We start from the raw sequence: 13,887 nt of genomic DNA, 5'->3' as shown, positions 1-13,887 counted from the left end.
TCCTTACCTATTCACAAATACTGTTCCCCCAAAACACTCCCAAACAATCCTCCTGTGTGTATGTCTCTGAGGTACAGAGTCTGTCTGCTGGTACTTGGACCCATGCTACACCACTGTCCCTTGGCTTTCCAGGGTTGTTCTGGGGCCTGGAGGAAGGGATGGGGGAAAGCCTTACCCACAATCATGTGGTTGCAGACGTCACAGAAAGTGGGCTTCTTGAAGATGTATTCCTGAAAGGCATGGGCCTTGCCACTGCCTGGGTGCAGGCCAGCCCTGGTGGGCGTGGATGTCAGGCTTCCAGGGGCAGGGAGCGGGCTGGAGCTGGGGCTGACCTCAGCCAGCATGTCTGCTTGCAGCTTCACATCGCTGTTGGTTCGCTGGAAGAAGTTGTCAGCACTTTTGCTCCGTAGACTCTTGGTCTTGAAAGAAAGTGATCGTTTTAGTTTCTGGAGCTGCAATGCAATGACAGAACAGACTCTCTTAAAATCAATCGTGCAGACTCATGCTGTGGGGGTGAGGTCTGCTCCATGCACTTCTCTGTTCCCACTGACACCCTTAGACCCTAGGAGGCTCATATGTGCCCCTGTGTTGGTGGGGTGATGTCAGTGCCTAGAGAGAATTTGGCTGCCGCCCACCCCACCCTGCCAAGCCAGACTATAGAAAGAGGTTCCATGCTGCCTTTGCTTCTGCCCCTGCTTCTCTCCTGCCCTCTTGTGGTCCCACCGATGGGGTGTCAAAATATCCCATGACACTGAGTTTTTCACACCATTTGTCTTTTGAATTTGAAACATTGGAAATGTTAAGTGTACAAACACCTGGGCTCAAAGGCTGGGTCTGTAATGCAGGGACCTCTGCTGGCCTTTCTCTTTTATGGTCACTTAACAGTCAGGTGTCTCTATGCACAGCAAAGTAGGAGAAGTCACTGTCAAACTCAGGATCAATCTGGCTAAACCAGCCACAGAACACAAACCAGAAACTCCCAAGCCTGCTTGGGTCTGAAGCACATGGCTAAGTAACCTTGTGCACGCGTGTGCGTGTGTGTGTTTGAGGAGGACACAGTGTGGAATTATCCATTTGACTTTCTCTACTCTTCCCCCTGCCCTGCCGCTTGTTTTTGGCCATTTGGCGAATTAGACCATTTCTCCTTTGCCTGGGGACTCATGAAGAGTCACCAAAATGGGTTTGGAAAAGTACTAACTTCCAAAAGTCTGGGTTTGGTTTAGTCTATGCCTCCAATCCAGCCCTCACGTTGGAGCAAGATAGATCTTTCAGAAACACAGATGTGAGTCATTGAAACTGTTGTTTAAAACCCTTCATGAAATTTCGTTTGTTCTTAAATTTACAGAAGAGCTCAGTGTCGTGAGCTCCAGGGAGGGGCAAATTCTGGATCCTGATGATAGTTTGCACCAATGTCCACCTTGCTCTGTCCGTCTCAGCCACAGTGGCCTTTTAAAAGTCTCTGGTATTTATTCTGCATTTTTATCATCAGCCCCTCTGCCTAGATAAAGGAAAGAAACCACTTAGTATCCGTCTGGCCTTTAATAGGTCACTTTGTCTTCATGGTAGATCCTTTTGGAATTGAATATCCGTGGGGACTTGGCCTGTTGCTGGGAATGAATGTCTGTGGCCTAAATCTGCAGACAAAAAGGTGCTACATACATTATTCTCAAGTGAGGTCAGACACCCCTACAAGATAAGCAAGGTGAGTTGGTCTGGCCTTGCCAAGCCTAGCCACTTCTGCGTTACCCCCCCACCCCCCCGCCCCAATTTCTCCCTAAGAAGATCAGGCAGATGTTGTCTGTAGTGCTGGGGGGTGACTGCAAACATGCTACAGTTCTCTACCTTCCCCTTCACCATCCCCCTTTGCAATGTGACTTTGCGGCTCCTCACATCATTGATGGAGCACGTTTCCTCACTCCTCGAATCTTATTGGTTTGGGGAATTTGACCAACAGAAAGTGGGAGAAGCAACTTCAAGCCAGTTCCAAACCCAGACTGCCAGCTGCCTTGCATACTTCCATCGTCCCTCTTGGAAATGTGCCAAACTGTCATATGAACAAACCCAACTTAGCCTGAAGGGTGATGAGAGACACACATGCTCCAGTCACCTCCCATCATTCAAGGGAGACCCCAGAAGCAAAGCCACCTGCTTTGCTTCCCTGCAGGGAATAAAAGAGTCTGGATGAGACCAGAAGAACTGTCCAGCTGAGTCCTACTCAAATTGTCACCCACAGACCATCAGCTAAAGAGATGGTTGGTGTCTTAAACTGTTAAGTTGGGTATCTATTGTGCATACACAACACAATGCTGTTCTCCTTACCTTCCTTGCACGGGTTGTGATTGTACTTTGTTCATCTGAAGCTGGCTATGGCTGTGTGAAGCCAGCTTTCTACCTCAGGAAGCCATATGGAGGGAGGCCTACAGGGCCCTCTAGAGAAGCTCCCCTGGGACTAGCATTGGGACATCACCAGCCAGAAAGGGCTAGCGAGAGAAGCAACATCCTACGTGGAAAGGTAAAAAATGGTGGGCCAGCCAAGATTCTTCTCTGTCTCATTCCCTCTGCCCTACAGCCCAAACCCAGCAGAGGAGCTGGAGCTATTGAAGGAGGAGAAAGGAGTAATTTTGTAGTTTGTTGCTGTACCATGATCTAGCGTATCCCGACTGATATAAGAGAATGGAGTCACGAGCCCCTGGAAGGACAGCGTTTATTTGGAAGAGGACCTTCTGTCTCCAGCAAAGCTAAGTGAGAAGGAGATATGAAACAATCACTCTCTGAGACTGAGTCAATCCGAGGAGAGGACCTGAAAGTGGCAAAGAGAAGAACAGACTTTCTACACTTGAAGTCCTTCTGGCTATCCACTGGACTGGGGCCAGAGGAGGGGAAACTTAAACAGGAGGGGAGATCAGAGTTGTATTTTAGACAGATTTTAATCAGTTCAAGTGACTAGGAAGTTAAGGAATCTGCCAAGATTTTGTTGTGGGCTGTGCAAACCAGGACGAGAGAGGTTTATCAAAACAAACAGCATCACGTAAGATGAAGTCATTTTCTGTTTTTTTCCCAGGGAGTTCAGATGGTTCAATAAATTGGCTACCTTTGTCTCAAACATAGAACAGTAACACCTCCTCTGATTGTATCAGGGCACGTTCGTGAAGGTTGCCGAGGATAACGTATGATAGAGCTGAGAATTCTACATGATAAACATGGAAGGAGGATGAGAAGGAAGAACAGGGAAGGAAGGAGCTGGGAGTGGGGAGCTAGGTCTTAGCTTTACCAGGTGATCCCTCTTCATCTTCCAATCATTCAGTGAAGACTTTGTTATTTCCTCCTGGACAAATGAAGACTGAGAGAGGTTAAGAAACTTGTCCAAAGTCATACAGCTTATGTGAGTAAAGACCAAGGTTCAAAATGAAATCTGCCTTCCTCTAAACCCCATGCTGGTACGTTGACAGAGGATGGGTGTGGGGATAGAGGAGACCTACCCCTCATCCCCAGGGTGATGGAACTACTTTTGGTGGTCAGTGAGGGTGGGAAGGGATGTGGAGTGGGAAAACAAACCTGCTTTTGGAGAGCTATTGCCTTAATTTTGTATGTTTCAGATTTCTTAAAAATTATAAAGAGGCATGCCTTCTTTATCAAAGGGGAGCATCAGACATCTGCCAATTCAGGGAAAGCAATGCGGTGACGCCTCCGTACACGCACTCTGGTCTCTCTCCTGTGCTTGTGTGATTCATGTAACTCTTCCATCACACGTGGTGTTCTGTGTTCCCCAGAAGTTTAGTATGATGCCAAGAAACCCGTAATAATTTTCTTGCCCTGAGGGATGTGGCTGGAAATTGTGTCAGAGACCTTTGGAGCCTGCCTGCTTCTAGAACTGGAGAATTGGCCTTGGAAGCCAATGTGGCATTTCTTATTCAAGTGGACAGCTTAAAAGAAATTCCTACAAGTTAAACAAAGTCCGAGCAGTGAGCTCAAAGGAACATGCTTTCTCCAATTATCCCTAAAAGAGCAGAGGCCAGATGGGAACATATGAAACGCAGAAATAGAAGCAAATTCCGATAATAGCAGATGTCACAAAATGAATAGCTTCCACGCACCACTGCCACAGCCTAGCTCCATTCTGTTTATAATAATAATGGTAAATGAAACAGATAGTTTTGAGTACTTTACCATGTACTAGAAACCTCTCGAATTACTTTATTTCATGTAATCATCCCAGCAACCCTATGAGTAGGGGATCATTCATTCACTCACTTTTTAAAATAATACATTCAGTAAATACTTATTGGGCTACTACTATGAGCCAGATACAGCCCTTGGCTTTGGGGATACAGCAATGGAAAAAGTAAAATCCTTCCCATTAAGGTTTTAACATCTAGTGAGTGGAGACAGAAAATAAACAATTAATAATATAAATTTGGGTAGGGATAAGGGCTATGAAGGAAATAAAAGCAGAGCCAGGCTGTTTTAGAAGATGACAAACGCTTCTCTGACAGGTAACATCGGAGCAGAAACATAAAGGAAGTGAGGGTTTAGTTCCTTTGGAGAAAAGCATTCTGGGTAGTGGGGAAACGAAGGACAAAAATGTCTAAAAGAGAGCAAGATGGTTGTATTTGAAGAATACCAAGAAGTCTGTGTGTTTGGAGCAGAGAAATGAGGGAGAGAAAGGGCAGAGAGATCAAGGGAGGGCGAGCTTCATGCTGGAACTTGCAGGTCATGGCAAGGGCTTTGGGCAGGGAAGTGACAGGGCCTGACCTTTTTAAAAGGGTTACTCTGGTTGTTGTGTGGAAAATAGACTATAGGAGGAAAAGATGGAAGCAGCGAGACCAGTTGGGAGACTCTTGCAATTATCCTGGTGAGATTTTGGATTGACCAAATATAATTATAGTATGACATGGTTGAGTTTGGGGCATGTTTTGAAGATAGAACCAATTGGGTTTATTGAGGGACTGAGTGTGGAGTATGAGGCAAAGAAGGGAGTCAAGAATGATTTGAAGTGTTTTGGCTTGAGCAACTGGGTCAACGGAGGAACCACCTACTGAGAGAAAGAACCCTGGAGAAGAAACAGGTTGGTGCAGGGAGTGGGGTAGAGAGCAGAATTGAGTTTTGGGTAAGTTAAGTTTGAAATGCTTACTTTGAATTCAAATGTTGCTGCCAAGTAGGCAGTTGGATATTTGATTCTGGGATTCAGGGGACAGGTCCACGCTGCAGTAACACACCTGGCAGTCATGAGCCTATAGATGGTATTTGAAGCCAAGAGACTAGACGAGATTACTATACAGTGAGTGCAGACACTGAAGAAAAGTGATCTGAGGACACAGCCCTGGAACATGCCAATATTTAGAGCTCAGGGAGATTAAGAACAAATAAAGAAATCTGAGAAGGCGGGCCTAGTGAGAAAAGAGAAGGATGAGAAAGAGGGATGTTTTAGAATCTAAGGGAAGAAAATAATTCTGGGAAGAGAGAATAATCAGCAGCATCAAATGAAGCTTGTAAGTCAAGTAATATGAGGTATAGGGGTTGGCCATTACATTTGGCAAAAGGAACGTCTTTAGGAGACCTTGACAGTAGCCTTAACAGGAACTTCCCAGATTCAGTGAAGAGGTGAAGGTGAAAACCTAACAAGATTTCAGGAAAGAATGGCTGGAGGGGAAGTGAATGGAGGTAAAACATGGGCAGTTTTGCTATAAAGGGGATTAGTAAAACGAGGCAGTCGCTGGAGAGGGGTGTAGCATCAGGAGAGGTTTTCTGTTTTGTATTGTTTAAATATGGAAGATTATTTCAGCATGTTTTCAATCCAGTGACACAAGAGAGAAAGGGAGGAAATGCTAGAGTGATGTCCTTGAGTAGATGAGAGGGGGCGAGACGCCGTGTATTGGAAGAAGGATGGACTTTAGATGAACGAGGTCGTTTATCCATCAGGAAAGAGATACATAGGGAGACAGTTGGTGCTGGTTGGACGTGGATCTTCTTTTTTGATTGCTTCTGTTTTCTCAGTGCACACCAAAACAAGTCTATCTCCTGAGTGAGTGGAAAGGGGAAGTGCAGGGAGGAGATATTGGAAGTTGGAAGAGAGAGAAGCTATGGAAGAGCTGTGTCAGAGGGCAAAGAATAAATGGACATGAGCAATGCACAGGAGAGGGATGGGAGGATGGCACCGAGAGTCCATTTCGGGTTATTATCTCATTTTACAGATGCGACAACTGAAACCCAAAGTTAAATGGCTAGTAAGTGGCAGAATGAAGATCTATAAGCGGGTTTCTAACTCCAAAGGCCCCTTAAGCCAAACAGACTCTCACGAGAAGGTTTTCCACCCTGATCTCTTCTTAGTAAAATTCCTCTGCTTGGTGTGTTTTATCTTCCTGAGGCCAGCTGGAATTTTAGCAATAATCCATGTGGTCGCCATGTTCAGCACTACTTCTACGGCAATTAATTGGGGGAGAGCAGAAATCAGGCATCATTAGAGCGATGGAACACAGAGAATTACAGCCTGCAGGTGACTGTAGTGGCATGCTGATTGATTTATCAGTCGGTTCTGCAGTGGCACATAAAGTTAATTAACCAGCTCGCGCTTGATCATTTCAGCCAGCGTCTAAAATCCGCACTATGTGGGAGAGCCGGGGATTTGGAGGAAATGAGTCTCCACCCACACAGGCATAAATCAGCAGGCACAGTTACCATGTCAGTCCAGTTTCCTGCCTGTTGTCATTTAACCATGCAGTTGCCCCTATGGACATCTCTTTTGCTATTTAAGACCACAATGATGCACTGGCTTTTGCTTCTGAATTGAAACGAGGTCATCAGAGAACATTCGGCAAGCAAATGTCTCATCCTGGATGCCCGTATGTGATCTACATCTTTGATTTTAAGATGAACATTTTTTTTTTCGCATTTTAGATTTTCTAACATAAGGCTATGCCTTCAGTTGAAATGCTCATTCTTTTCTCTTTGAAAAGTTATTATTAAATCAATTGATGACAAGGAAACAGGTTATTTGTCATACTGTAGCATAATAGTCCCTGTGAACAGCTTTTGAAACCTAGCACCCTTCATACTCCATCAACCATGCAGATTCACGTCATTTATTCCAAGTTCAGCTGATGCTGTGGTTTGTCAGAGAGCTTCCCACACTCACCCCTATTATTTTACCCATGGCTCTACAGTCAGAGTGAATATTGGGATCTTGAGAAATGTGATGTCTATGGTGAGGACTGACTTTCTCACCAACACTTTTACCCATCCACAGCCCGATTTCCTTTAAGGCAAACACAATATATCCCAGGTCCTGATTTGATTTAGTTTGGATGGTGACTTTAAGTCAGAAATCATCTCCTTGTATCTACCTGGCTTTGTCACAACCACCTGCTAAAACCAGTTGTTAATGAATGTATCACTAAAGCAACAGCTAGTGAAAACAATCAATTGCATGCTCTGTCACCAACGAGCTGTGTGGCCTGGGTAGGTCCCTCAACTTCCTTGTCTTGGGTTCCATCAGTTAATGGAGAGGATGGACTCAGTAGTTGCCAAGTTTTCTCCATCTCTGGCAATTTGGCACAGTAAGGGAACACGAAAGACCTTTCACAGCCTCTGCTTACAGGAAGTCAAAGATCTAATTCTGGAGACAAGGAGAATGCTTAAAACTATCCAATGGTGACATAAGACCCTCTAGTTATATTATCAAGTGATAGAGAGAGTGTTTTGACTGTTGCCTGCTCTAATATGTCATAAAAGGGAGCCATCAATGGGGTCTGAAATAATCAGAGACATTCTTTCAAACCTTGAAGGATGAATTGACTTTAAAACAATTTAACCGTTTAAGTGCTTTGATAACCCCCTCACTTCTAGGTTATATCCAAGCTCCTTATTGTGGAATACAAAACCCTTCCTGATGGATGGGGGCCATCAACCTGCCCAGCATTATCTCTAATCACTTCTCCTTTGCCCCAGGCACACAGACACACTAAGAACAGCTCCCAGATTTTTAATGATGCCTAAGCCTTCAGTGCCTTTTTTTGTGCCCTGAAGGGGCATTCCAATCTACCTGGAAAATGCCTGATTCTCCTTACTTCTCTCTGGAATTTTTCCCGATGTTCCCTGCAGGTAGATTGGGACCTTCTTTCCTGTGTGACCGCAGTGTACAGCAGGCCAGTCTGTTGTGGGAAGGGTTGGAACACAGGGAGACAAATGAGTGTTTTTCTACTGACCCTAAACCTTGAAACCAAAGGAAAAGTTCCATTCCTCAATTTCAAAAGGGGAAGGGAGAAGTGGTGATACACAGTCAAGGTAGAAGAGCTGCAGTTGTGGCCAGCCAAGACCAATGAATGGGTGAAACCCAGAAAAGCAGGGGGGAGCCCTAAGATGGACTGAGGACAAGCAAGGGAAGGGAGCATCTTCTAGGGTACAAATGTCAGCTCTCAAAGAGAGAGAGAGAGAGAGAGCACTGTGAAGGCTCTGAGCAGGTTCTAACATGTCCCCGCCACTCCCAGACGTCCTCCTGCTGGTGGACAAAGCCAGGGTATATGCATGTTGTGGCCTTGGCAGATCACAGGGGGCTTATCTGTTTACTCTGGTCCTCTTTCACGTGTTTCATGGAGATGGCACTGGGACCTTAGGTTAATGGTGGGACCTTGGCAGGTCATATGGAAAAATTAGATTCTTATAGAGAACGGCACAGAATTGATAACCCTGTGTCCTAGAAGCGCATCCGGAAGCAGTCCTCCAGCTCAATTCCTCATTTACAGACATCAAGTCAATAAATGGCATACCATTTCATCCAGTTTATCAGGCTCCAAATCTTGGAATCATCCTTGACTCCAATTTATCTCTCACATTTCATATCCAGTCCATTAGCCAATATAGTCGTCAACAAGACTTTCAAAATATATGCAGAACCCACCCACTTCACATCACCTCCACCACCATCATCCCAGTCCAATCTGACATCCTGTTTCACCTAGAGAACTACTTCCTCAAGGTTTCCCTGACAAATATGTCAATTATATTCTATTTTCGTGCTCCATTGTACTCTACTTTCCGCAAAGTAGACAAAAGTGATTATTTAAGATAGAAGTCAGACTGTTTTAGTACTCTGCTAAAAATCTTACACTAGTTTCTCATTGCAGTTACAATAACATCTAACATACTTTCGAAGGCCTACAAGGTCCTACATGATCTCACCACTGACCATTCTTACTACCATCCTTCATCACTTACTCTGTTCCAGTCCCTCTAACCTCCTTGCTGCTCCAGAAACACACCAGAAACATGGCCATGTCAGGGCCTTTGCTCCTGTTGTTCTGTCTTCCTGCAATGTTCTTTCCTTTTCACAGTTTGCTAACTTCTCACTTCCATCAGGTCTCTACTCAAAGGTCGCCTCATAAGAGGCCTTCTCTGCCTCCAATGCTCTATCTCCCCAACCCTCTTCAGAACACTCATTATTATTGTTTTAAAAAGATTTTTATTGGGGAAGGGGAACAGGACTTTATTGGGGAACAGTGTGTACTTCCAGGACTTTTTTCCCAGTCAAGTTGTCCTTTCAGTCTTAGTTGTGGCAGGCACAGCTCAGCTCCAGGTCCAGTTGCCGTTGCTAGTTGTAGGGGGCGCAGCCCACCATCCCTTGCTGGAGTCGAACTGGCAACGGTGGGGTTGAGAGGACACGCTCCAACCAACTGAGCCATCTGGGAGCTCAGAGGCAGCTCAGCTCAAGGTGCCTTGTTCAATCTTAGTTGCAGGGGGCGCTGCCCACCATCCCTTGCGGGACTCGAGGAATTGAACTGGCAACCTTGTGGTTGAGAGCCTGCGCTCCAACCAACTGAGCCATCTGGGACTCAGCTCAAGGTGCCGTATTCAATCTCAGTTTCAGGGGTTGGATCCCACCATCCCTTGTGGGACTCGAGGAGTTGAACTGGCAACCTTGTGGTTGAGAGCCCACTGGCCCATGTGGGAATTGAGCTGGCAGCCTTCGGAGTTAGGAGCACGGAGCTCCAACCGCCTGAGCTACCGGGCCAGGCCTCATTACTATTTTTTAAAGCTTTTTATTTTGAAAATTTCTGAACCCATAGAAAATGGGCAAAAGTTGTTCAAGGAATGTTGATAATACCTTTCACCCAGATTTGACAATTATTAATGTTTCACAATATTTGCTTTTTATTGTTCTCTCTAAAATATAGATATTATTGCAATTATTATTGTCATTGCTATTATTATCATTACTGAATATATTACATATTCAGTATGTATTATCATTATTTTTTGGGAATTATTTGGGAATAGACTTCACAACCGTTTATCTCTAAATACTTCACTGTGTATCTCCTAAGAACAAAAATGTTTGTTATGTAAATACAATGCAAATAATTAACAGTGATGCAACACTATATCTACTATGCAACGCATATTCAAATTTTGAAATTAATATTCTTCATAGCATTAAAAATCTGCTGCAGACTTAATTGCTTTTAGTTTTCATGTATATTTAAGTCTCATTTTATTTGGAATAATGTCTCAGCTATCCTTTGTTTTTTCGTGACATTTTTATTTTAAAGCGTAAAGAACAATTGTCTTGTGCTATATCCCTCAATCTGGGCTTGTCTGATGTTTCTTCACAATTAAATTCAGGTTACACATTTTTGTCAGAAATATCACAAAAGTGATGCTTTGAACTCAGTACATCATATCAGGAGCATATGTTATTTCTGACTTTGTATTTTTATATTATATGCTCATTGACTTGTTGGTTGATTATCTGCCTCCAAAACTAGAATGTAGTCTCCGTGAAGGCAGAGAGTTTTCACTATTCTATTAACTTCTGTGTCTCAGGACCTCAAACAAAGCCTGGCACGTGATTAGGTGATCAACAAATATTGAAAGACTGAATTCAGGTGTGGCTAATTCTAAAGGTCAGGTACACTTTTAAAAAATATTTTCATTAAAATATAGCTAACATACAATATAGTATTAGTTTTAGGTGTACACCATAGTTATTCAACATTTATGTATCTGGAGAAGTGATCACCATGATAGGTCCAGCAACCATTTGACACTGTATCACTTTACATTTGCTATCACAATGTTATTCCCCTATGCTGTATATTACATCCCCATTACTTGTTTTATTTATTTATTTTTTATTAAATAGTTATAGGTGCACAAAACAATGTAATAGTTAGACATTTATCATTTATATCCCTCACACAGTGACAACCCCTCTCCCCCCATCCACTATCCCTTTGACATCGCACACAGCCATTCCCACGACTTGTTTTATATGTGGAACTTTGAACATCTTATTCCCTTTATCTTTTCTCCCCTTTTTTACTTTTTCAATTACAGTTGACATTCAATATTATTTTATATTAATTTCAGGTGTACATCACAGTGGTTAGACATTTATATAATTTAAAAAGTGATCCCCCTAACTAGTCTAGTACCCATCTGGCACTATTCATAGATATTATTTTATTATTGATTATATTCCCTATGCTTTACTTTATATCCCCATGACTATTTTGTAACTTCCCATTTGTATTTTCTAATCCCTTCACCTTTTTCAACTTCCCCCAACCCCCTTCCATCTATCACCCCAATAGATCTAGTACCCATATGACATCATATATAGTAGTCGCAATGCTATTGACTATATTCCTTATGCTATACCCTACATCCCCATGACTATTGTGTAACAACCAATTTGTATTTCTTAATCCTTTCCCCTCTTTTACCCACCCCAGATCCCCTCCCATCTGGCAACCATCGAAATATTCTTTCTATCTTTGAATTTGTTTTTGTTTTATTTGTTTATTTTGTTCTTTAGATTCCACTTATAAATGAAATCATATGACATTTGTCTTTCTCCATCTGACTTACTACACTCAGCACAATACCCTATGTTGTCATAAACGCCAAGATTTCATTGTTTTTAATGACCAAGTAATATTCCATTGTACATATATACCACCTCTTCTCTATCCATTCATCCATTCAGGGACACCCCAGTTGCCTTCATGTCTTGGCTATGGTAAATAACGTTGCAATGAATGTCCAGATGAACATGTCCTTTCAAAGTAACATTTTTGGTTTCTTCAGATATATACCAGAAGTGGGATTATGAGGTCCTCTTTTTGTCTTGTTATAGCCTTTGTTTTAAAGTGTATTTTGTCTGTATAAGTATTGCTACCATAGCTTTTCTTTTTTTTTTGGTTCCATTTTCATGAAATAGCTTTTTACATTCCTTTACTTTGTGTGTCTTTTTTCCTTTTTCTTTTTTATTAATTTAATAAATAATGGTTGATTTATGGTGATAATGGTTAGTAATATTATGTAGGTTTCAAGTGTACATTTCTGTAATACATTATCTATGTACTGCATTGTGTGTTCACTACTCAGAGTTATTTCTCCTTCCATCACCATATTTTTGGTCATACGTGAGTTTCTTGTAGGCAGCATGTATATGGGTCTTGTTTTCTGATCCATTTAGCCACCCTGTGTCTTTTGATTAGAGCATTTAATCCATTTACATTTAAAGTCATTGTTGATAGACATGTAGTTACTGCCATTTTATTATTTATTTATTTGTCTTAAAGAAGTCCTAAGAGTTCTTATAATACTGGTTTAGTGGTGATGAACTCCTTTAACTTTTTCTTGTCTGGGTAGCACTTTATTTTTCCTTAGATTCTAAATGATAGCTTTGCTGGGTAGAGTAATCTTTGTAGGTCCTTCCTTTTCATCACTTTGAATATTTCCTGATAATCCCTCTGGCCTGCAAAGTTTCTGTTGAGAAATCAGCTGTCAGTCTTATGGAATCTCCCTTGTAGGTAATTAACTGCTTTTCTTTGGCTGCTTTTAAGATTATCTTTTTGTCTTGAACTTTTGGCATTTTAATCATGATGTGTCTTGATGTGGGCCTTCTTGGGTTCATCTTGTTTGGGACTTTCTGTGCTTCTGCACTTGAATATCAATTTTCTTTGCCAGGTTAGGGAAGTTCTACATCATTATTTCTTCAAATAGGTTTCCATTTCCTTGTTCTGTCTTCTCCTTGTGGTACCCCTACAATGCAAATCTTAGTACACTTGCTATTGTCCCAGAGGCCCCTTAAACTGTCCTCATTTTGAGGGGTTCATTTTTCTTTTTTAAAAATTTATTGGGATGACAATTGTTAGTGAAATTATATAGATTTCAGGTGTACAATTCTGTATTACATCATCTATAAATCCCATTGTGTGTTCACCACCCAGAGTCAGTTCTCCTTCCATCACCATATATTTGATCCCCCTTACCCTCATCTTCCACTCCCCACCCTCCTTACCCTCTGATAACCACTAAACTATTGTCTGTGTTTATGAGTTTTTGTTTCTCATTTGTTTGTCTTGTTCTTTTGGGGGTTCTTTTTTCTTTTTGCTATTTTGATTGGTTGTTTTCTGCTACCTTATTTTCTAAATCGCTGATTTGATCCTCTGCTTCATCTAATCTACTGTTGATTCCCTGTAATGAATTCTTCATTCTGTTATTGTATTTTTTATTTCTGACTTTTTTTTATGTTTTCTATCTCCTTTTTATGTTTCCTATCTCTGGTGGCTGTGCAGAACAGGGACCTGTGACATTCCTGGATGGGGAAGATCTGTAAAGTGTGCAGGTGAGAAGTCATGCCAGATGATGCCCACTGGGATGTGGAGGAAAGCTGAGGTGTTTCACAAGTTCACAGATTTGTGTTTCACAAGTTCACAGATTTCTCAACACAGTTACATTATCCTTTGGAGCATTGGAAGGTTCCACCTGTCCAGAGTGCGACATGATTGAGGCCTCCTAGAGCTCTTGTTTGTAAAATTCCTTAGTGATTCAGAAGTGGGAACATGAGTGTGAAAGGTGAAGAGGAGAAGCAAGGTGGAGTCTGAC

General features: G+C 42.4%; 1 protein-coding gene across 3 annotated transcripts in view; it reads right to left on the bottom strand.

The window, feature by feature from the left end:
• Positions 1-13,887, bottom strand: part of STAC (SH3 and cysteine rich domain) — a 134,607-nt gene that overhangs the window by 80,318 nt on the left and 40,402 nt on the right. For 2 of the 3 annotated variants that reach the window (XM_081071934.1, XM_081071936.1), the window contains exon 2: positions 176-452. In XM_081071934.1, coding sequence (XP_080928060.1) covers positions 176-452 — 277 coding nt within the window. The remainder of the gene's footprint in view (positions 1-175; positions 453-13,887) is intronic. The other variant, XM_081071935.1, reaches the window with a different exon arrangement.

The sequence above is a fragment of the Rhinolophus hipposideros genome (genome assembly GCF_964194185.1).
Source record: "Rhinolophus hipposideros genome assembly, chromosome: 14".
Lineage (NCBI taxonomy): Eukaryota > Metazoa > Chordata > Mammalia > Chiroptera > Rhinolophidae > Rhinolophus > Rhinolophus hipposideros.
The sequence above is the reverse complement of the archived record's forward strand: the minus strand, read 5'-3'. Positions and strand labels throughout refer to the sequence as shown.